Source organism: Notamacropus eugenii, chromosome 7 (genome assembly GCF_028372415.1).
Source record: "Notamacropus eugenii isolate mMacEug1 chromosome 7, mMacEug1.pri_v2, whole genome shotgun sequence".
In the NCBI taxonomy this organism is placed as follows: domain Eukaryota; kingdom Metazoa; phylum Chordata; class Mammalia; order Diprotodontia; family Macropodidae; genus Notamacropus; species Notamacropus eugenii.
In genome coordinates, this window is record NC_092878.1 from 128515856 (window position 1) to 128539183 (window position 23328).

At 37.1% G+C, this 23328-nt stretch overlaps 1 protein-coding gene across 2 annotated transcripts in view; it reads left to right on the forward strand.

Moving 5' to 3' along the window:
- The window catches only part of SLC9B2 (solute carrier family 9 member B2), a 42451-nt gene extending 19571 nt beyond the window's left edge, over nucleotides 1-22880 (forward strand). The window contains exons 8-12 of one of the 2 annotated variants that reach the window (XM_072624723.1): nucleotides 1421-1527; nucleotides 11037-11186; nucleotides 16056-16164; nucleotides 18434-18570; nucleotides 20832-22880. In XM_072624723.1, the coding sequence (XP_072480824.1) occupies nucleotides 1421-1527; nucleotides 11037-11186; nucleotides 16056-16164; nucleotides 18434-18570; nucleotides 20832-21053 (725 nt within the window). In that variant the 3' untranslated portion in view covers nucleotides 21054-22880. The remainder of the gene's footprint in view (nucleotides 1-1420; nucleotides 1528-11036; nucleotides 11187-16055; nucleotides 16165-18433; nucleotides 18571-20831) is intronic. The other variant, XM_072624724.1, reaches the window with a different exon arrangement.
- The last annotated feature ends 448 nt before the right edge of the window (nucleotides 22881-23328 follow it).

Genomic DNA, 23328 nt, shown 5'->3' on the forward strand with positions numbered 1-23328 from the left:
CAAGAGGAAGAACTGTTCTCTATTTCATCCCTCTCCCCACCTTTGGAATGTAAGCATTTCTGCTATTTCTCATCCTTTACCATAGTCCTTGGGGCAGTGACTTCCCTTAGCCAATGCCCTTATTTTGTCCTTCTAATAGACTCTTTAAAGGAAAAGGGACACAGGGGAGTACACTTGCCTGAGGCTACTTTCCTTGGTGACAAGCATCAATCTTACTTACAGTTTATTTACTCAGTAACAAAGGGGTACAGTTTCAAGTTGCAGTGGTTTAAATGCTGCTATTTAATAATGTAGTAGAGTTATTAAGAGGAAATCATAACCCTCTAGCATTGCTTTCTAATAACTCAAGCTCCTAGCTGAACAATGAGAGATAAATCCTTTCCCTGCTATCCCAGCGATCCAGACAGAACATCTATTCTCTGCCTCTATTTCCAATCACTAACCATTTGTTGGCTATTTTCCCTTTCAAGTCCCCCATTCATAATTAAGAATAATTTTAATCATGAACAAATGAAGACTAGTTATGGTTTTATATCAAGGCCAAAGCTTCTTTTAAGTTGCTATGAAGACCAGAAATTATGAACAACTTAAGAGAAAAATCTTTAAGTAAATAGTTGCTGATGGTAGACAGAGGGGGATGTGAGGAAAAATTAAAGCACTTCCCTGCTGGCATTTTGAAGCTCTCACTCCATTCTGTCCCAGATGTACCCACTTCTCAGAGAGGTTAAATAGAGAGAGAACTTCAAGGCCCCTCTCTGTGCCTTTCTAATCCCTTCCCTTCTCTTTCTTTTCTCCCCTTTTCTGTTCCTCTATCAGTTAATGGTCTGTCATTTCTTTCTTTCTTGGTATGAGACAATAGTTAACAACAGTCTTTGCAGCTAGTCTCTAAGATCCTCCCCAGTGCGTGCAAGAATTCAGTATCCCCTGAACCTGGTTATATAATGATAGATTGAGAAAAGGAACTTAGAGATAATGAAATCCAACCATCCCATCTTATAAGGAAGGTGACATCTGGAGAGGTTCAGTAATGCACTCAGAGTCATATAGTGAGGTCCCAGCAACTAAGCAGGATGAGAATTCCGGTCTTGTGACTCTCTGTCCAGTTCTCTTTCTGCTATACTGTACTGCTTTATTTTTTTTAAACAAAGTTTTTAAAAATCTATGTTTGCTAAGGTTATTATTCATAAACCTGCATTATTTCTTTTGCTAAATCCCTAGTATACTTTTCCAGGCCAAGTATTAAAAATAAGATCCTTAAATGGGCATTTGAAAACTCAGGTAGACACTAAATCTACTTACTCAATCCATACATAAGTTTATATGGTGGAAAAATTGCTCCAAGTGACATATTTTATGGCTGGCCTTAATAATGATTTAAGATTTTCATTTGAAATATCCTCTCTTTTATGCACTTTCACAGGTTCCACAATTTATAATATTCTCAGAGGATTACTGGAGGTGATAGTTGGTGTGGCAGCTGGATGTCTTCTTGGAGTTTTTATTCAGTACTTTCCAAGTAGGGATCAGGTATAAACGAAGTTTTGTATTTGTTGGGAAATTGCATTGAGACATAAGAAAAGTTCATTTTTAGAAACATCTGTGAAATAGTTATTACAGAATTAGAGAGGGAAGGAATGAAGTTATTTAAAATGTTTCTTTGTCTTGAGAGATCATGCTCTTTGTGAAACAGAGTGAGTGGAAGACTTTTAATGTCCTGAAAACTTGTCCAACCTCCCCCCTTACTTATTCCAAATTTCACTCTGCATTTTGAATTGTAAAACAGTTATCATCAGCTCCATTTTCTGATAACAAACAAGGGTTTTTGTTTGTTTTTGAGTTAACATGCCAGCAAGCCATAACACATAGTATAGTTCTTTGTGATCTTTCACTTCTAATTCCATAAGATCTTAGTTTTGAAAAATGAGAATAGCCAAGCATGAGTACGTTGTTCCCAACTGTTGTTCCCAATCTTGTAGTCAAGATTTTATAGGCTGTCTTCTTTCTTTCAGGTATTTACTTTATAAAGATAAATGCAAAAATGTAGAATTTCTCCCCTGACTCAGAGGTTGACATCTATGAGAACCAACATTATTCTAAAATGTTTGCAATATTTTGCTATCTGGAGAGTTTAGAATAGATTTCAAGACAATCTGTTAACTCACCAAATTAATCTGATAATGTTATAAAACTGAGAAATAGTATAGTTCTAATATTTTCTTTAAAAGAAAGCTATGTCACTTTTTTTTAATTAATTTAACTTTTAACATTCATTTTCACAAAATTTTGGGTTCCAAATTTTCTCCCCATCGGTCCCCTCCCCTCACCCCAGAACACCGAGCATTCTAATTGCCCCTATCACCAATCTGCCCTCTCTTCTATCATCCCTCCCTTCCCTTGTCTCCATCTTCTCTTTTGTCCTGTAGGGCCAGATAACTTTCTATACCCCTTTACATGTATTTCTTATTTCCTAGTAGCAAGAACAGTACTCAACAGTTGTTCCTAAAACTTTCAGTTCCAACTTCTCTTCATCCCTCCCTCCCCACCCATTCCCTTTGGAAGGCAAGCAATTCAATATAGGCAATGTCTGTGTAGTTTTGCAAATGACTTCCATAATAGTCGTGTTGTGTAAGACTAACTATTTCCCTCCATCCTATCCTGTCCCCCATTACTTCTATTCTCTTTTGATCCTGTCCCTCCCCATGAGTGTTGACTTCAAATTGCTCCCTCCTCCCATTGCCCTCCCCTCCATCGTCCCCCCACCATCATCCCCCCCACCGTGCTTATCCCCTTCTCCCCCACTTTCCTGTGTTGTAAGATAGGTTTTCATACCAAAATGAGTGTGCATTTTATTCCTTCCTTTAGTCGAATGTGATGAGAGTAAACTTCATGTTTTTCTCTCACCTCCCTTCTTTGCCCCTCCACTAAAAAGTCTTTTGCCTGTCTCTTTTATGAGAGATAATTTGCCTTTCCATGCTTCTCAGAATTCATCATATTTTTTCTTTCTTACAGTGTTGTTGAGTTGTTTCAGACTCTGTTAACTCATTTGGGGATTTCTTGGCAAAAATACTGGAGTGGTTCACTCATTTTACGGATGAGGAAATTGAGGCAAACAGGTTTAAGTGACTTGCCTAGGGTCGCACAGTTATTAAGTATCTGAGGACAGATTTGGACCCTAACATGAGTTTTCCTGATTTTAGGTCCAGGGTTCTAACTACTGAGCCACCTAGCTGCCCCTTTCTTACAGTATAATAATATTCCATTCTATCAGTGTATCATAAATTGTTTAGTGCTTCCTCAGCTAATGAATATCTACTTTTTCCAGATTTTTTGCTACCACAACAAATACTGCTATGAATATTTTGTACTTGGGACCTTCCTTTTGATCTTTCTTACCATTTGATATATGACTAGTAGTACAATCTTTGGATCAAGGAGTATGGACATTTAGTCGTATTTTAAAAAATCATTCCAGATTGTTTTCTAGAAAGGTTAGATCAATTTATAGCTCTACTGACAGTGTTTTAGTGTGCTTCTTTTCATAGGCCCTCCAAGAATGACTATTTCTATCTTTTGTCATTTTTGCCAAAACGCTGGGTATGAGATAAAATCTCAGAGCTGTTTTGATTTGTGTTTCTCAATTTATTAGCGATTATAAGCAGCCTTTCATGTTGTTAATAACTTGCAATTTTTTGAAACACTGTTCACATCCTTTGGCCACTATTGAAAAATGGCTCTTGGCCTTATATATCTGTGATAATTGTCTATATCTTGGAGAACAAATCTTTATCAAAGATTTGATGCAACTTTTTTTCTCCCATGGACACCTAACCTTCTTAACTTACTTTTATTTTAAATTTTGTTTGTGCAAAAGTTTTTCAATCATTTACTTATTTAGTGCCATACCAATTAAACTATCAGATAATTATTTTTTTCTTTTTCTTTTTTTAAAAAATTTATTTATTTACGTTTTCAACATTCATTTCCAAAAAATTTTGGGTTCCAAATTTTCTCCCCATTTCTCCCCTCCCCCCACCCCAAAACGCCAAGCATTCTAATTGCCCCTATCACCAATCTGCCCTGTCTTCTAACATCCCTCCCTTCCCTTATCCCCATCTTCTCTTTTGTCCTGTAGGGCAAGATAACTTTCTATACCCCATTACCTGTATTTCTTATTTCCTAGTTGCAAGAACAATACTCAACAGTTGTTCCTAAAACTTTCAGTTCCATCTTCTCTTCATTCCACCCTCCCTACCCATTCCCTTTGGGAAGGCAAGCAATTCAATATAGGCCATGTCTGTGTAGTTTTGCAAATGACTTCCATAATAGTCATGTTGTGTAAGACTAACTATATTTCCCTCTATCCTATCCTGCCCCCCCTTGCTTCTATTCTCTCTTTTGATCCTGTCCCTCCCTAAGAGTGTTGACTTCAAATTGCTCCCTCCTCCCATTGTCCTCCCTTCCATCACCCCCCCCCACCCTGCTTATCCCCTTATCCCCCGCTTTCCTGTATTGTGAGATGGGATTTCATACCAAAATGAGTGTGCATTTTATTCCTTCCTTTAGTCGAATGTGATGAGAGTAAACTTCATGTTTTTCTCTCACCTCCCTTCTTTGCCCCTGCACTAAAAAGTCTTTTGCCTGTCTCTTTTATGAGAGATAATTTGCCCAATTCCATTTTTCCTTTTCTCCTCTCGATATATTTCTCTCTCACTGCTTAATTCCTTTTTTTTAAGATATGATCCCATCCTATTCAATTCACTCTGTGCTCTCTGTCTCTGTGTGTGTGTGCGTGTGTGTGTATATGTGTGTGTGTGTGTGTGTGTGTGTGTGTGTAATCCCACCCACTACCCAGATACTGAAAAGTTTCAAGAGTTACAAATATTTTCTTTCCATGTAGGAATGTAAACAGTTCAACTTTTGTAAGTCCCTTATGACTTCTCTTTGCTGTTTACCTTTTCATGCTTCTCCTCATTCTTGTGTTTGAAGGTCAAATTTTCTTTTCAGCTCTGATCTTTTCATCAAGAATGCTTGAAAGTCCCCAATTTCATTGAAAGACCAATTTTTCCCCTGAAGTATTATACTCAGTTTTGATGGGTAGGTGATTCTTGGCTTTAGTCCTAGTTCCTTTGACTTCTGGAATATCCTATTCCACACCCTTTGATCCCTTAATGTAGAAGCTGCTAGATCTTGTGTTATCCTGATTCTATTTCCACAATACTTGAATTGTTTCTTTCTAGCTGCTTGCAATATTTTCTCCTTGACCAGGGAACTCTGGAATTTGGCCACAACGTTCCTAGGAGTTTCTCTTTTTGGATCTCTTTCAGGAGGTGATCAGTGGATTCCTTGAATACTTATTTTGCCCTCTGGTTCTAGAATCTCAGGGCAGTTTTCCTTGATAATTTCATGAAAGATGATGTCTAGGTTCTTTTTTTGATCATGGCTTTCAGGTAGTCCCATAATTTTTAAATTGTCTCTCCTGGATCTATTTTCCAGGTCAGTTGTTTTTCCAGTGAGATATTTCACATGATCTTCCATTTTTTCATTCTTTTGGTTTTGTTTTTTGATTTCTTGGTTTCTCATAAAGTCATTAGCCTCCATCTGTTCCATTCTAATTTTGAAAGAACTGTTTTCTTCAGTGAGCTTTTGAACCTCCTTTTCCATTTGGCTAATTCTGCTTTTGAAAGCATTCTCCTCCTCATTGGCTTTTTGAACCTCTTTTGCCAATTGAGTTAGCCTATTTTTCAAGGTGTTACTTTCTTCAGCATTTTTTTGGGTCTCCTTTAGCAAGGTGTTGACCTGCTTTTCATGCTTTTCTTGCATCTCTCTCATTTCTCTTCCCAGTTTTTCCTCCACCTCTCTTACTTGATTTTCAAAATTGTTTTTGAGCTCTTCCATGGCCTGAGCCCATGGTATATTTATTTTGGATGTGTAGGATACAGAAGCCTTGACTTCTGTGTCTTTCCCTGATGGTAAGCATTGTTCTTCCTCATCAGAAAGGAAGGAAGGAATTATCTGTTCACCAAGAAAGTAGCCTTCTACGGTCTTATTTTTTTTCCCCTTTTCTGGGCATTTTCCCAGCCAGTGACTTGACTTCTGAGTTTTCTTTCCATCCCCACCTCTCCTCCAGATCTACCCAGCCAGCACTTAGGGTCTGAGATTCAAATGCTGCTTCTCAGCCTCAGGGCTTTGGGCAGGGGCGGGGCTGCTATTCAGGGTGAGATTACGTTCAGGTGCTCAGGTGGGGGCAGGGCCAGCACACAAGCTCAGTTCCCTCAGGGGGTTTATGCAGAGACCTTCAACCATGGATTCGAACTTCTGCCTGCTTGGGGAGCCCTGTCTGCTGCCGCCCCCGCTGCTGCCTCCCGAGGGGGCCTGAGTTATGGGGAAACCCCACTCCCCTCTCGACCAACCAAAGAGACCCTCTCACTGACCCTTGTCACCTGTGGGTGGAGGGACCGCTGGAGATTCTGTCCCCGAAGCCCACTCGGATCTGCTCCTCTGGGTGCCGCGCAGCCAAGGCAGGGCTGAGCTGTGCTCCGGGTCCAGTGTGTGATGGACCTTTTGCATCAGGTTTTCAGGTCTCTCTGGACAGAAATCTTGTCTGCTCCGTTGTTCTGTGGCTTCTGCTGCTCCAGAATTTGTTGGGAGTTCTTCTTTACAGATATTTTATGGGTTGTGGGTTCAGAGCTAGCATATGTGTGTCTTTCTACTCCGCCATCTTGGCTCCTCCCTATGTCACTTTTTAAAGGAGAAAAAAAATTAAATTAATTTGGCTTCTTTTCACCCATGGAACTCTAAACTCATTAATTCTAAGAAGATGGAATAAGACCCACAGTGTGCATTAAAAAAGAAGAAGGGATGATCTTATCCATCTTTATGTCCTATGAATTACATAGTAGGGTGGCCCAGAAGTCTTTATTTCAATTTTAAGGTTAGATAAGCTGATTAAAGCTTGAAATTGAACTAAGACTTCCATGATACCTTGTATGAAAACATAAGCAAAACTCTGAGCCATATGCATTTATTAAATACTTCCTTTGTGCCAGGCATGATGCTGATGGCTGGGGGTACAATTCTAACATTTCTAAAAACAGTCTCTAGGAATAAGAAAACTAAATGATTGAAAGGTAAAAAATAAAATACATAGGTCTATAGTCCTCAAACCCACAAAGTCAACAGTTTATTCTTTTTTAAAAAAAAAAATATCTTAGACTCAAATGCCAGAACACATTTGTGTTCTGACTTGCCCAAGGTCACGTAGACTGCAGCATCAGAGGGGGGATTTGAACCTTGCTCCATTTTATTTTTCAATTACAAACTTAACCATCAACACAATTTAGTAAATATATCCAAAACTAGTAGTGAGTATAATCTTTAAAAGTTTTAATAAGGTCGAAACAAATGAAATTGATCAACAATGAACAACTCAAACAAAATTATTTTTATTCTTTGTCCCTTTCTAGGGCTTTGTCAAGTTCCATTCTCCTGGTTTGGTTTTGTCGTTTTTCCTTATTTCTTCCCTATTTCTCCCCTTCTCCTCCAATAGCTGTAATTAATGTACATGGCCTTTTAGTTCTCCTGACTTCATTCTGCCTAACTTCATATAGGTCTTTTCATATTTCCTCAAATGTTTCATATTTATTATTTTCAAAAAACCACTTCAATGATAAATTCCAGTGGTCAGTCATTTAAGTTCCATTTTTCCCTATTACAAAAAACAGGAAAGCAGCTCTATATTTTTTTCTGTAAATAGCCAATTTTTCCTTTTTACAGAATAGAAAAAGGAAACAAAAACATATCATAAACTGAACTATTGTAACAAATACAAAAAAAGGGGAAAAAGCGTGTCATGTGCATAGCAGAACATAAGAGAGGATTCAAAATATGTAACAATAAATTTTCATTTCAAGAAAGCCTGTACAATAGATAATACACATGTTAAGTTAGAACTGTCCATCTTTGCTTCCTTGTGAGTTTTCTTTTATCTCTGCTGTGTACTTTTTTACTTTATTTTTTTTCTCCTTCTCCCCCATGCTCCAGGAGGCTACAATTAAGTTTGGACACATTTCTCTGTAGCTATAACTATATACATACACATATACATGTGTACAGACATATATAGACATATACTTTCCCAAACAAATTCTACTCCTCATCTTTGTTTTTATGTTTGTGCACATCTCTTGTTCCCTGTCCCTCCTGCCTCCTCTACTTTACTTCTACCCACTACCTTGCCCTCCTATTGCTTGCCTACCCCCCTCCAAGGATCCCTCCCCTATCCTCCCCTTCCCATAAATCTAAACACCCTTCTATACTCCCTTTTACCTATTCCCTCACCCTCCCCTCTAAAGATCCCTCTCTTGTCCTCTCCCTCTTCCCTATGCCCCTACTATTTTATTTCTTCTGAATTTAGATTTTTATACTCTTCCAAATATTATTCCCTCTTAAACTCATTCCCAATGAAAGTAGATTACAAGAACAATCAGCCCTCCTTCTCCATCTAATTCCTCTGTATCAATTCTTCCTCTTGTACCTCATTTGTATAAAACAATTACTCTTTTTAGCTGTTCCTAAATGGTTTTACTTTTTAAATTTATACCATACTCAGGTTTACCCCAATATTTCTTATGAGCTACCCAATTATTAATAAGAAACTTAGACATTTGTTTTACATTTTTCATATATAAAAAGTAAATGGTCTGTCCTTATTGAATCTCTTATAATGAGTCTTTGGTATATACCTTATATTTCTCTTGGCCCTCATATGGCAAATCTATTAAATTCAGTTGTGGTTTTTTTTAACAAAGTCTTGCAAGTCTGACAATCGATCTCTTTTTTTCATTCAGTATTATGCTTAACTTTACTGGATATGATATTTTCAGCTACAGCCCCAGTTCTTTTGCTCTTCTGAAGATAGTGCTTCAAAACCTGTGGTCCTTTAATGTCTCTGCTGCTGTCTTGTGTCACTCTAATTGTGGCATGATCATATTTAAATTGGTTTTATTCTTGTGGCTTTTAATATTTAATTTCAGAATTTGGCTATGATGTTCCTATAAGTTTTCCTCATAGGATCTCTTTTAAGTGGTGATTGATGGATTTTTTTTCTATTTCTACTTTCTCCCCTTGTTTTAGTGCTTCAGGACAATTTTCTTTAATTATTTCTGGTATTGTATAAAGGTAATTTTTTGATCATAACTTTCAGTTAATCTGATTATTTTTATGTTTTCTCTTCTTGATCTATTCTCCAAATCTGTTGTTTTTCTTATATTTCACTTTCTTTTCTATTTTTTCATAATTCATATTTTGTTTAATTATTTCTTGACCTCTTATAATTTCACTAGCTTCACCTTGCCCAATTCTAATTTTCAAGGTATCATTTTCCTCCTGTAGATTTTGAATCTCCTCTTCTAATTGGTTCACTTTCCTTTCATAATCTTCTTATTTTTCTTGGATTTTTTTAATAGTTTTTTCCTCCATCTCAATCATATGATTTTTAATGTCTTTTTAAAGATATTCTATGAATTCTTCTTGAGCAGGTGACCTTTGATGTTACTTTTTGGGGGTTTCTTTACTTCAATATCCTCCTCTGAAGATGAGCCCCCATCATCTCTATTTCCATAATAACTTTCTATGGTTGGATTCTTTCTCCTTTGCCTGTGCATCTTTTGGGGTAATAGCTTAATTTTTGTAATCACCTCTAGCTCTGGGGTATGGGGGATGGTGCCTCTTGCCCCAGACCTTCAGTTCTCTCCTCTAGCCTGGAGCCAAAGCCCAACCTCCAGGATCTTGAAAATGCCCACAGCCTGGGGTTTTCTGCCTCCCTGCTTCTATACTCACCAGATGTGTGCTGGATCCTTGTTTCACCTGCCACCTGCTGCTCTCCTCAGCACAGCTGAGTCTGGTGTTCATTGTCAGCAGAGGTTCCCTCGGTCTTCCTGGGCTCAGATGCCCAACTCCTCTCATTATCCCAGGGGCAAAAGTTCCTGTGGCTGGGGTGGAGGCAGCCTCCCAAACCACCTAACCCCAGGGCTTGTTGCTTGTAAGAGGACCCTAGCCTTTGGGTATGTATTCTTAGGCACCAGACATCTTCCTGGGATTTTTCTTCTAGTCTTCTTAAATTGTCCCAGGAAGACCCCTGTTGTGTCCTCATTCTTATTTATTTTTACCCCATGTGGTTTGCCCATTGTGCTATTTTATCTTTTTTTTGTGGGGGAAAATCGTGAGAGCTTGGAATTTTCTGACATACTCTACCATCTTCCCAGAATCCTCTGGCAACAGTTTATTCTTAAAGTACCTAGATTTAGAAGCTCACAAACTTGAAAAAGAAGAACTAGAAGAAGGAAAGGGAGATTTTCAGGAAATGGAGAGTTTGCTTTCATATAAAATGTTACATGGACAATAAAAGAAGGTAATAGGAGCAGGGACAAAGAATTTCTGCATAGTGAGATCTCTCTTTGGTAAGAAAGAAGCAAATATCAAATAATCTATTTGGTATATCTAGGAAAAACAATTCTTAAGTTAATGTGACCAAAATTGTGTGAGGATCTATTGATTAGGTTCTGTGGCCAATTTTATAATCAATGATGCAGAGATAGGGGAAAACCACAGTTTATTATTCACAGAGTACAGGAAGAAAACCAAATCAAAACAAACAAAAAACTAGCAAGCCTCAATCAGTTTTAAGCTATATATAGGTTTTGGTTACAAAGGCAAGATGGGTACAAAGAAATTTCAAAGAACAAATATGAAAAGATATTGATTTATAGATCATAGGACAGATGGCAGAAGGGGAAGATCTGTCTCAGGTAAAACAGAAAATTAGTTGATTAACACGATGGATGGAGGTGATCATCTTGTCTCTGCAGTCTCTAGCAACTGTGTGATTTGCTGATGAGCTGATCTTAAGTAAATGGTAGTAAGAAAGTGAAGCCAGAAATTCTCTTATTACATTAGCACGAACATTTAATATAGAAAACCTATCAAGGGAAAATTGAGTCAATTTCTTTCCAATTTCCATTGTTATTTTTTTCTTTCAGGGAAAACTGAAGTGGAAGAGAGCTTATCTCCTTTTGGGTCTGGCTGTGTTTGCCGTCTTCGGTAGCATGTTTTTTGGTTTTCCAGGATCAGGAGGACTGTGTACACTGGTTATGGCTTTTCTTGCTGGCATAGGATGGTCTAGTGAAAAGGTGAATTTTATTTTCAGCCTTTCTGTGTTACAGTGAAATGTCTCCTGATTGTATTTTTTTTTTTGTCTTTTTGTATATTTCTTTTTGCAGATTTGCGTTTGACAGGAACAAATTCTGTCCAGTTTAATAAAGTGATAGTAAAGAAACAATTAAAATTTTGCAGGATCTTATAAATAATAATAAGATGAGTACGGTGATCCAAGTCTGTAGTCCCTGCTACCAGGAAGGCCGAGGTTATTGCCTTGCTTGAGGAACTTATTGTTGCAGTGAGCTAACCCAATTGATACCCACACAGTGTGGTATGGGAGCTACCAGGATTCCATCAGACTGGGTCACCAGGCTGCCTCATAAAGTGCAAATCAGCCCTGGTTGGAAATATAGCAGAACAAAGCTCTCTTGGTGATCTGCTGGTATCTAGGCATGGCTGCTATATTTGTAACCTAGGTGAGATAGGGAGACCTAGTATCAATAGAATTAATAACCGATATTTATTTAAATATAATATTTTTAAATATGATATTGCTTCAAAGTTGGTAGAGCACTGTGCATATATGTTGAATTTTATTCTCACGCCAACCCCACGAGAGCATTTTCAATGGCTATCTCCCACGCTCCCAAAGTTCTTCCTTCCATGTCTTTGCCTCCTGGCTTCCAAGTCCCACCTAAAATCCCATCTTCTATAAGAAACCTTTCTTGATTCCCCTTAAGGCTAGTGCCTTTCTTCTGTTGATTATCCCTCATCTATCCTGTAGAAATCTTATTTTTACTTAGTTGTTTTCATGTTATCTCCTCCATTAGAGCATGAGCTCCTTGAAAACAGAGGCTGTTTGTTGCCTTTCATTATACCTTTAGTGCTTAATATAAAACCTAGTAGAGAGGAGGTACTTAATAAATGTTTATTGAATGACTGATTGGTACCATAGCAGTATTAAAAGGCACCACAAGAGTAGCAGGACATAACGAGTAGAACGTTAAACTGAGTGAGATGGTGTGGGATAATAATAACAACTTGTGTATCATGCCTTAAGGTTTGCAAAGCACTTAAAAAGTATTGTCTCATTTGATCCTCCTAACAATCCTAGGAAGCAGGAGCTATTTTATTCCCTATAAATATATATAGCTATATATTAATAATATAATGTAGCTATTATTGCAGCTTATATTAATAATATAATATAGCTATTATTTATAGCTAACAAATTGCTATAAATTATTCCCATTTTACACATAGGCAGATAGAGGTTAAGTGACTTGTTCAGGGTCACAGAGCTAGTAAATCTGTAAGGCTGGATTTGAACTCAAGTCTTCTCGACTCTGAGTCCAGAACTCTACCACTGGAGCAGTTAGCTAGGATCAGTCTGCTTTGTACTTGCCGGCAGTGTGACCCTGGGGAAGTCAACCTCTCTGAGCCTCAGCTTTGTAAAATGAGAAAAATATTAGTGCCTTTCTCACAGAGCTGTTGTAAAGGTTAAATGAGATAATATAGGAACCCTAAATTTATTCTGTGAAGTTTGAATTCAGTCAGAGGACAAAGAGGGCCACAGGTCCCCTACTCCTGCAGTCAAGTCTATATCCTCCCATAAATCCTCCACCCAACCTGCTGAGGTCCCTCCCCTATACATCTTGATATTGCAGAAAGTCAGTGGAGCACACAGACTCTCTTGGTTTACCTTTCAATCTTGTTCATGCCATAAAGTTGGCCCATCTGCCTCCTCATCATACATTTCTCCCTTTTAGTTATCCCACTATTCAATTTTTTATTTATAATAAGTTGCAGCCTACTCATGCTCACCATATACTTTTCTATGACCTGTTGGGTGACTTGTAACCTTAATTCTTTTTGTTTCATTTAATTTAAACGTATTGCTTAATTAAGAAACATTTTGTTTTCTCTCCTTCAACTTTTTCCCCTCTCCACCACTGAACAATTAAAAAGAAAACTCATAACAAATATATATAGTCAAACCAAACAAATTCCCACATTGGTCATGACCAAAAATATCTGTTCCATTCTGCATTTTCAGCCCATGGCCTTTGTGGCAGGAGATGGGCGTTGTGCTTCTTGACTTGTGTGTTTATCACTATAATGATCACAGTTCTAAAGACTTTCAAAGCCCTCTTTCTTTATGATGTTGCAAACTTTAATTCTTCAGAAGTTGTGGTATTCCATGGCCTAGCCATATAATATCACTTTTTTCACTATCTGATTGCTGATTTTATGTGATCCAGAGTTCAGCTGTCTTTTTTTTCAGCTACAAATTTTTGTGCTCTATTAACATTTTAAAACACCTAAAATATCTCTTAAAAATAGCCCAATTTCTTTTGTGGGCTTTTATCTGTATCTCTTCAAAGCTTTTTTCCTCCTGTTCAGGACATCATTTCTGCAGAATTTCAGGATTATTATCTTTTTGATGTGATGGAAAGAACGCTGCATTTGGAGTTAATGGAATGGGTTTTAAATTCTGATTCTGCTGCTTATTATGTATGAGGAGATGGGGGACTCATTAAAATACTAGATGCTCCCCAAAACCCCTTCCAACACCAAATGCTGTGGTCTCTTGGAGACTGGTAAATATGTCTTCTACAGCAATGAAAGGCAAGAAGATCTTAGCCTTTTGAAAACAATAAACCTTAAAAATAGCCTTTCAGACATCCGAGAGAAGTAATAGTTTATGCCCAGGCATAAAGAGTATCAATGTGATTTATTTATTAATTATGTTTTTCATGGGGAGCAGATGGAGAACTAGTAACATTTTATGAAATAGTAAATTCTTTGTATTTATTTGTCAGGATGAAATACTATTATGCTTTAGTAATAATTGTATTTTTTATAGAAAAATCCAGGATTTGTTGCTTAATTTAAAAGAAAATAAACTTCATATATTGGATACAATATGCCTGCTCCTAGACTTTTGCAGAACAATGGATTTCCTCAGGTGTTTTTTTCTTGTCATGTTTTGTTTTTCTGTTTTGCTTGCAGCTTCAGGCAGATATTAGTGATTTTGGTCTTTGTTAATAGAAGTCTTAACCTAGTTGCTCAGGGAGATACTCCACCAAAATTTCTATTTTTGTTTTTAAGTTGGTCCTATTGAAGGAACTTAGTAACTGACTGATCACAAATCCATGATTTCTTCTTTATAAGAGTAGAAGATTATTGTCTTAAAATAGAAATGTAGACCTAGAAAGATTGTTTTGTCCAGGGGTAGGGAACCTGTGACCTTGAGGCCACATGTGGCCTTCTAGATCCTTAAGTACGGCCTTTTGACTGAATTCAAATTTTATAAAATTCAGTCAAAAGACTGCACTTAAGGATCTAGAAGGCCACATGTGGCCTCAAGGCTGCAGGTTTCCTATTCCTGGTCTTGTTCAACCCTCACATCTTAGAGATGAGGAAATAGGTGCACAAGACTAAGTTTAATTTAACAAAGACAGATAGATAGACAGACAGACTCTCTCTCTCTCTCTCTCTCTCATATATATATATATATAAAATGTTCAATGTGCTTTTCTAGTTATTGAGACCAAAATGCAGCAGCTTCTGCCCTCAAGGGCAGAAGTCCTACTGGGAATATACAACAGGTACATGGCTAAGTAATTTCAAAGAGAGAAATATCAGCAAGACCAATGCAGGGAAAATCAGGAAAGAATTATATTTAAAGATTTTAATAAGAACAAAAGAAAACTAAAAATCTAGAGTTCAGGTCAAAAGAGGAGCCTCTGAAGGAAACAGGAATGTTCAGCCCAGAGAAGAAAAACATAAGGGCCATATAATAGCTGCTTTTGTATATTTGAAGAGTTCTTATGTAACAGAAAGAAAAAGCCTTCTGTGCTCCAGTTAGCCAAACCTGGGGCAGTAAATAGAAATGAGAAGATAATGGATTTTAGATGAAGAAGTGGGATATTTTTCTAATTATTAAAGTTATCCAACAATGATATGAGTTGCCTCATTAGGTAGTGAGCTTACTACCACTAGAAGTAATGGAACTCCACTGGGTGACCTTCTGTTTAGAGTGCTGTAGATAAGAGTCCTCTATTGTTAGGCAGTGAGACTTAGGATATTCATATCTAAGATTCCGTTCATTAATAGAAAAACTAGAACTAGAACCTAGAAATCCTTTTTCAGCCTTAGCTTCCTCAACTGTAAAATGAGAGAATTGGACTAGATGGCTTCTGAAGGCCATTCCAACTCTGAATCTATGATCATGTGATAATATTACCCACCAATCTGACATGCCAACTCATTAAAAAAAATATTGAATGGAACTGAACCATCAAAGACCTTCCATTCAGCAGGACACTAGTCTTTGTCTTTTGTCAGGCTTTAATAAATGTTTATTTGATGAATGGAGCCAAATATTACCTACAGAGTACGTGTTCAGGCTTACTTTTATAAGGAGATTCTAATCTTTTTATAAGTATTATTTGAAAAATCAATAAAATGTTGAAGTTCTTAAATTAGTTTATCTCGAAGTAGGTTAAATTTATCTCATGAAATTTTGTTTATACCCATGATTTGTCTAGAAAAGTTTTTCTTCTTCAGTACATTAGTAGGTAAATAACCTGTGATTTCATCAGTGTAGATATGTCCTCTGCCTATGGGGAAAACAATTCATCTAAGATTCACAGTCTTTAAAGACTTCTGTGAATGCAGAAAAAGTTAAGTGACGTGCCCAGATCCATACAGCAACTAAATGTAAATGGTAGGCATTAAATCCAGTCTTCCTGACTCCAAGGCCAGCCCTCTGTGCTGCATTTCTTCATAGATAGCACAAAGAGAAAGGTCAGCCTTGATCAAGTTAATTCATATTTCAAATGACTAGAATCCAAATTAATTTTTCTATACTTCTATAAATATTATTTTCCATTTAGGCAGATGTTGAAAAGATTATTGCAATTTCATGGGACATTTTTCAACCTCTTCTTTTTGGACTGATTGGAGCAGAAGTATCTGTTACATCTCTTAGACCAGAAACTGTTGGTAAGTGTCTCATGATACCAGAAATTTGTGGAAATGCTTTGCTTTCTAGATAATATGAGAGACAAGGTAGCATAGTAGATAGAGAGTAGACCTGGGAGTCCTTGCAAATTTTCATTGGTCTGGAACCAATGACCATATTTTATATGATTATTACTTCAAACAGGGCAGATTTGATTGCATGCACTATAGGGGTTTTGTAATTTGCACTGATTAGAACCTATCTGTACCAGTGAAATGGCAGGATAGGTCCATTCCCTGTTGTCTTAGTTGACATTGATGACAATTTTATAACAAAGGTAGCTATACTTCAATATTTAAGATATCTGATTTCTGTAACTTGGGTGCTCTCTCCGCTGATACAGAGTAAAGCCCCTCTTTAGTTATGGTCTTTAAAAGTTGCTCTGGCTAAAAAATTCAAAGCCTTTCAAATCAGTCTGCTGAGGGATCTGAAGAAGACCAGCCTTCATTAGTTTGGCCCTCCCGTGGCAAGCATATCCCCTGTCCCTGGGTGGATACTTGTCGTCTTTCCAGCTTAGTAGAACCGCTGGAACATGAACTTAAATAACATGGCCTTGGAGCAAACATGTCAGCTCTGTGCCACAATGAAGCATCAGAGTAGGACTTTATTAAAGGAAGATATGTAATAGTTATATTCATACAATCTGAGCATGGTGATAATGAAGTCAAGATAGTGGTCTCAGTTCCCATTGTGTGTGTGTGTACATATAGATACACATATACATGTACACAAACACATATATGCACGTAGATATATGTGCATACACATGTATATATAGATATGTGTATGCATACAATCACATATATACACACATATGTACACAAACACATATATACATATGGGTGTACACACATACACGTGTGTATTAGTATCACAACACAAGCTTAATTGTTTTTTCCATTAATGGTCATTTATTTGTGTTGATCACCAACATTTGATGGCCCTATCCTCCTTGTTATCAAGGACAGGAATTTTAAAGAATATAGCCTTGGCAAAATAAATTTTTGTTTTTGTTTTGTTTTGTAGTGGTCTGTATGTAGAATCAAGGAATTATAGGATGAAAAAGACATAGTATAGTCCAACTCTTTTGTTTTAGAGATAAGGATGACCTTCCTTAAATTAACATTTCAAACTAACTAGCCACATGGCCTAGGTCTGTGGTGCAGAGAAAATAGCGGCACCATCTCTGGGGAGTGCTAGGCATGACAGCAAATGAAATAATCTGTCTGAGTGAATTGGGGGGAGGCAAGTGTGGGGAGGGAGCTTCTTTCCTGTTATTATGAAAGCAACAGCAAAAGTAGAAACTGATCAAACATAGATGATGTGATTATATTTTGGGAGGGGTGGTAACATAGGATTTATGTGCTAATAATGATCATTATAAAATAGACTAGTTAATTTAGGATTTTTTTATAGTTGTTAGTTAATTTGGGCTCTTTTTTTAGTAATAAAAAATGGGTACCCCTTCCTCCTCATTCCACTGGCTTTGTTTTCAAAATGGTTTGGGCCTTGGGCAGTCATCCCAGTTTGTCATACCCTAAGGACAGCGCTAAATAGATCTGTTCCATGGTATGAACTGTACCCTCTGCCTGTCTATATGACAAATGTGGCTTTTAGTAATAAAGGGAAACAGGAAAACTATATTTATAACTGACTCAGGACAATTTATCACCACTACTGGAAAAATGATTCATAGTACATACTGTATTAACAGTGGGTCAAAAGGGTCATCTTCATAGATGAAGGGTAATGTATTTTATTCATATTTATTCCTATTCATTTCTATTTATATATTCTCATATTGCTCAGGAATCCACGAGATCAAAACAATGGAAACATTCTTCTTGTCCTAGATTTTAATGCTATATCTGAGAATGGAGAGTGATTAACAGTCACAAATTAGGATTCTGTCTGTACTTTTCTGAGGACGGTTCATTTTTTGTTATTTTAATAAGACCCAGTTCTTTAATTACGGTTATCAATAGGTGAAAATGTAGTCAGATGCAAAATATAAAAAATGCAAAACTTCAAACATCTGCATTAATTAATGACAACAAGAGGTTTTTATTTAGGCAGAAATTATAACTTTAAGCTATTTATTTTTTACAAATTAATTTTTTTCAAATTCTGTTTCATATAATTTTTAAATAATTTTTTTTGCTCTCCAATTCAGCCTAACCATGAAAAGTAAATTCTTTCCAAGTACTCTCCAGCTTATAATCGCTAAATAATTACTTTGTTATATTCTAGGGCTATGTGTGGCCACCTTGGGCATTGCTGTATTGATAAGGATTGTTACCACATTCTTAATGGTGTCTTTTGCTGGTTTTAACATAAGGGAAAAAATATTCATTTCTTTTGCCTGGCTTCCTAAAGCCACAGTCCAGGTAAGGATGACTAGTATGACCACGTACTTCATAATTTGTATGTAGTCTTTTAAAATATTGAATGAGTTCAAATTAAAATTTAAAGAAAATTAACAACCTATCTATACGTATTACTACCACATGGAGCATCTTATAATTTTTTTAAAAATTCAGTTAATGAAAACTTTTAATTAAAGTATAGCCACTTAAAATTTCATTCTTAACACAAGCAGTTGACAAATAACAGTGTCTGTTTTAATTCCTTTTTTTTTTCACAAAGATTCCTGGGCTTCACTAGAATAGCATTCATTCCCACATTACCACTGTGAGCAGGAGTTCTTAACCTGGAGTCCAGGAACTTTTTAAAAAAAATTTTGATCATCATATTAACCTTGCGTTTTATTTAGGTATTTAAAAACATTATTCTGAGAAGGGACCTATATGCCTCATAGATTGCCTGTACCAAGAATAAAAGGTTAAGAACCCCAGCATAGAATAAGAGGGCCATGCATTAAGGATTGCTGCCAGCGCTAAACTTTGAAAAGTAGAAATTTCCTTCAGTTATCACCTAGGGCATCTTCTTCACCCAGGGCAACTAGGTGGTGCTGTAGATAGAATTCCTCACTTGGACAGGAAGACTCTTGTTTCTAAGTTTAAATCTGACCTCAGACACTTACTAGCTGTGTGACCCTGGGCAAGTCACTTAACCCTGTTTGCCTCAGTTTCCTCATCCGTCAAATCAGTTGGAGAAGGAAATGGCAAATCACTCCAGTATCTTTGCCAAAAAAAAAAAAAAACCCAAATGGGGTCACAAAGAGTCTGAAATGACAGGACAACCACAAATCTCTCTCTACCTTGGGATGGACCTCCTTTAAATCACCCAGAAAAGCAATAAAGGCCCCTCCCTATAGAAAGCTCCAAAGACAGGATTAAAAGAAAAGAAGCTTTGTTCATAGTCTTCCAGCTCAGTTACTGGGTTAGAATGAGTTGATGATCCTAACAGAATGAAGGCAGAGACCTTCTTACTTTGTATCTCTGGCATGTACTTTATTTTGTATCTGGCCTATAGTATACTTAATAATGACTGATCCATGAGGCCCAACCAGAGTTTTTGTACACTAGAGAATAATTATCTAAGAAATGTGAGAGTGCTTTCCTGATTCAAGGATATACATTAATGTTAAATTATACTGTCATGCTAATTGTCCTGACAAGAGTCATCTTCATGTGGTCAAAATTTATGATACAGATGGTCCAGTGATTAAAAAATCATGTTTATGCATTTGGTAAAAATTGCGTGCAGTTTAGAATTAGAAAATCATTAGCGATCATTTGTCATAAACTGTAAAATACAGAGAAATAATTTACTGTTCTTGCTTTGCATTGCTGTCGTGTCTGTCTGATGGAGCAAAGAAGTTTTATAGTTACACTAAGTATTCTTTTGGAAAAAATAATGGATCTGTTGCTTTTGGGATCCTTGGCTTCCATGTGATTGGATTTACCTTTTTGTTAACTGTTAATCATAAGAATAATAATAGACATGCTATACTTTAAAGCTGCCCTCTGGAATCTGCACTTGACTATTCTACCCATACTGGACGCCATACTTGCATCTTCATTTGAGTCTCACAACAACTCTATGAGTTAGGTAATCAGGCAGGCAATAAGCATTTATTAAACACCTGCCACATATAAGGAACTGTACTAAACTGGAGATACGAATAATGGCAGAAGACAATCTCTACCCTTGAGAAGCTCACAATTTCATGGTAGGTACAAAAGGTCTCATCCATATTTTAGAGAAGATGAAGGTGAGGTTTGGAGGGAGTCTAGAGCTGGATTGTAACTCTGAGGTCATCTAGTCCAGGATTTCTTAAGCTCTTCCCACTTACGGCAACTTCAGCACTTCTTAAACGATGGGTCATGACCCCACATGGGGTCGAGATCCACAGTTTAAGAAGCACTAATTTTCTAGTCCAACCTCTTCACTTTACAAATAAAAAAACTGAGGTCTAAAGATATAGTAGTGACTTACTGAAGTTTACACAAAAAATATCAGAGACAGTATTTGAATGTAACTTTCTGATTCTTAATCCAGCCCTATCTCCTATGCCATACTGACCATCTCATATTAAGCCATAAAAACTCAATCAGAAGATGCTAATAAAGCATCATGATACCAATAGACCACTTGGCTCCAGAGGGAAAACTAGGACTGATGATTCCTTTTTCTTCTACATTTATTATGTTGTACCAACCCCCTGACCTTTAAAATCTCACAGGCTGCCATAGGCTCTGTGGCTTTGGACACTGCCAGAACACATGGAGATGAGCAGCTGGAAATGTATGGAATGGATGTGCTAACAGTCGCGTTCTTGGCGATTCTGATCACAGCTCCAATTGGAAGTCTGCTCATTGGTCTTCTGGGTCCCAGACTACTGCAGAAAGCTGAACAGACTCAAAATAAAGATGGAGAAGGAAGAGAATCACATGTACAAATATAGAGGTGAAAGGAGAGGACTCTGGGAGTTACTATTTTTAAAACTGTCATTATCACTTGTTGATGTTCATTAGAATCTATCAGGATGTGTGTTAAGTAGCAGAATCTTAGAGCTGGAAGGGATGTTAGACCCTTCTAGTTCAGCCTGTATAGGAATGCCCACCATCTATGGTCATGAAACCTTCTGAAGCCCTCCATGGAAGGGGGCAGCCCATGCCACTTCTGCACCCCTCTATTGGTAAGAAAGTTTTTCATACATCAAGCATAAATTTGCCTCTTTACAAAACTCCCACCCATTGTGCTAAATAATGACATAAGTTAGAGGTGCGATAGAACCAATACCTTGGGTCAGTTCTTTAGTTTTCTTTTAAAATAAATTTTTTAGTCTTTGCTAATTTGAGTTCCCTCCTCATTTACATGCCTTTTGCCAACCGTACATGTATGAGTGACCTCTCCCCCTTATTTCAGTCTAGTGTCTTTCGCTGCCTTCTGGACATTTGTATTCAGATGACCTTCCAACATGTGATACCTAACTTGTATAATCCTCCCCATTTCCATGACCAAGACTCTCCTCCCAACTCCCTCTTGCTATCTCATAGCAGGGTTATCAGTTCACACTCCAGGTAGGGCTGAACCCTAGAATGTAGGGAGATAGTTAATAAAATGTAATGTTTTAAAGTTGAACATAGTAGGCATCAACATAGAATGACTGAAATCAGAGCCAGAAGTAGCATGGAAAGAAAGTAAAATGTATGTATTACAGTAGGATATTTGGGATAAACCCAGTATGAGGTAGGGAACTCACACAAGAATCAGTTCTTATTCATTTGTAAAATGAGGGTTATTGTGAGGATAATATCAGATAACGTTTATAATGTTTCCCAAACCTTAAAAGTGTTATGTAAAGATTAGGTATTATTATTATTATTACAAATAAAATCTATATAATAAAACTTTTACTGCCTAGCTCAGAGGGTGATTGGAAAGAAATGTGAGCTTAATGTGTCATGCTTTGGTGCCCAAAGTTTGATTGCAGATCTAGAAACCAGCATAGGTAAAACATTATAGTACAATTATTTGAGTTCCTAGAAAGGGGCTGCCAGCAGCTACATGGTACTATCAATAGAATTGGGGACTTGGAGTCAGGAAGACTTGAATTCAAATTCTGCCTCAGATACTTACTAATGTATGACCCTGTATAAGTCACTTATTTTCTCTCAGTCTTAGTTTCTTCATCTGTAAATGGGGATAACAATAGTACTTCCCTCACAGGGTTGAGATTCAATTAGATAATATCTATAAAACACCCATCACAGACTGCCTTGTCCCTGTGTCATTTTTGTGCCTTGTCATCTCCTCTACGGAATTGTAATGAGGAACAGGGACCTAACGGGACAGTCAAAAAACATTTCATTGATAGGTGAACATGGACAAAAGATCAACTCTTATAAAGATATAGTTCTTTCTTACAATACTGTGAAGAGCATGAAATAAGTCTTAGTCCCCTATTGAAGCTGACAGAAGAGTGACCAGTCCATCATGATAGAATGTACAGTGGACCATCTTTTCATAGATCATCATTAGCAAACACTGTCATTAAGTGGAGGGTGAGGATGAATTTCCCTTTAGCTTTGGAATTGTTCAGAGTATCGTTTGCTCTCTTTTTTCCTTTCTTATTTCAACATGCTTAAAATTGTGTTTATCACTAAGGCTCTGAGAGATGGGAACAGAAATTGTATTTATATCCATGAATAACAGAAAATGATGTCGGGCTTACCAGGAGTATTTGCTTCAATGCTTCAAGCAATAAACACCTCCCTTCAACCTATAAGACCTGGTGCTGAATCTTTTCAAATTTAGCTAGACTGAAACTCAGACGACAGAAATAAGGTTCTTTATTCAAAGTCTTGTATTCTAGAGCTTTGTCATCACGTGAAAGGCATGTTCAAAGGCTTTGCCAGCTCCCAGTTCAAGCTTTGGCAGGTCCTACCTGACAGGAAATGTTCTAAGTATGGTCCAAATGATGATAAAAAAAAGAATATCTGATTAGAAATTCTAGAATCTCTAAGATATGTGGGACCTGGAATTAATTTAGTCTAGTTTTTTGCCCCCAAAGGGCTCAATTTAAAATTGATTCAGAAAGGCATCCCTCTGAGCTTTAAAAGTATATATGGAAGACTTTTTGGAAGATAGCAAAATAGAAGCAAGAGTTCTTAATCTGGGATGATGGGCAGATTTCAAGGGGGTCAATGAATTTGGATGAGAAAAAAAGACATCTC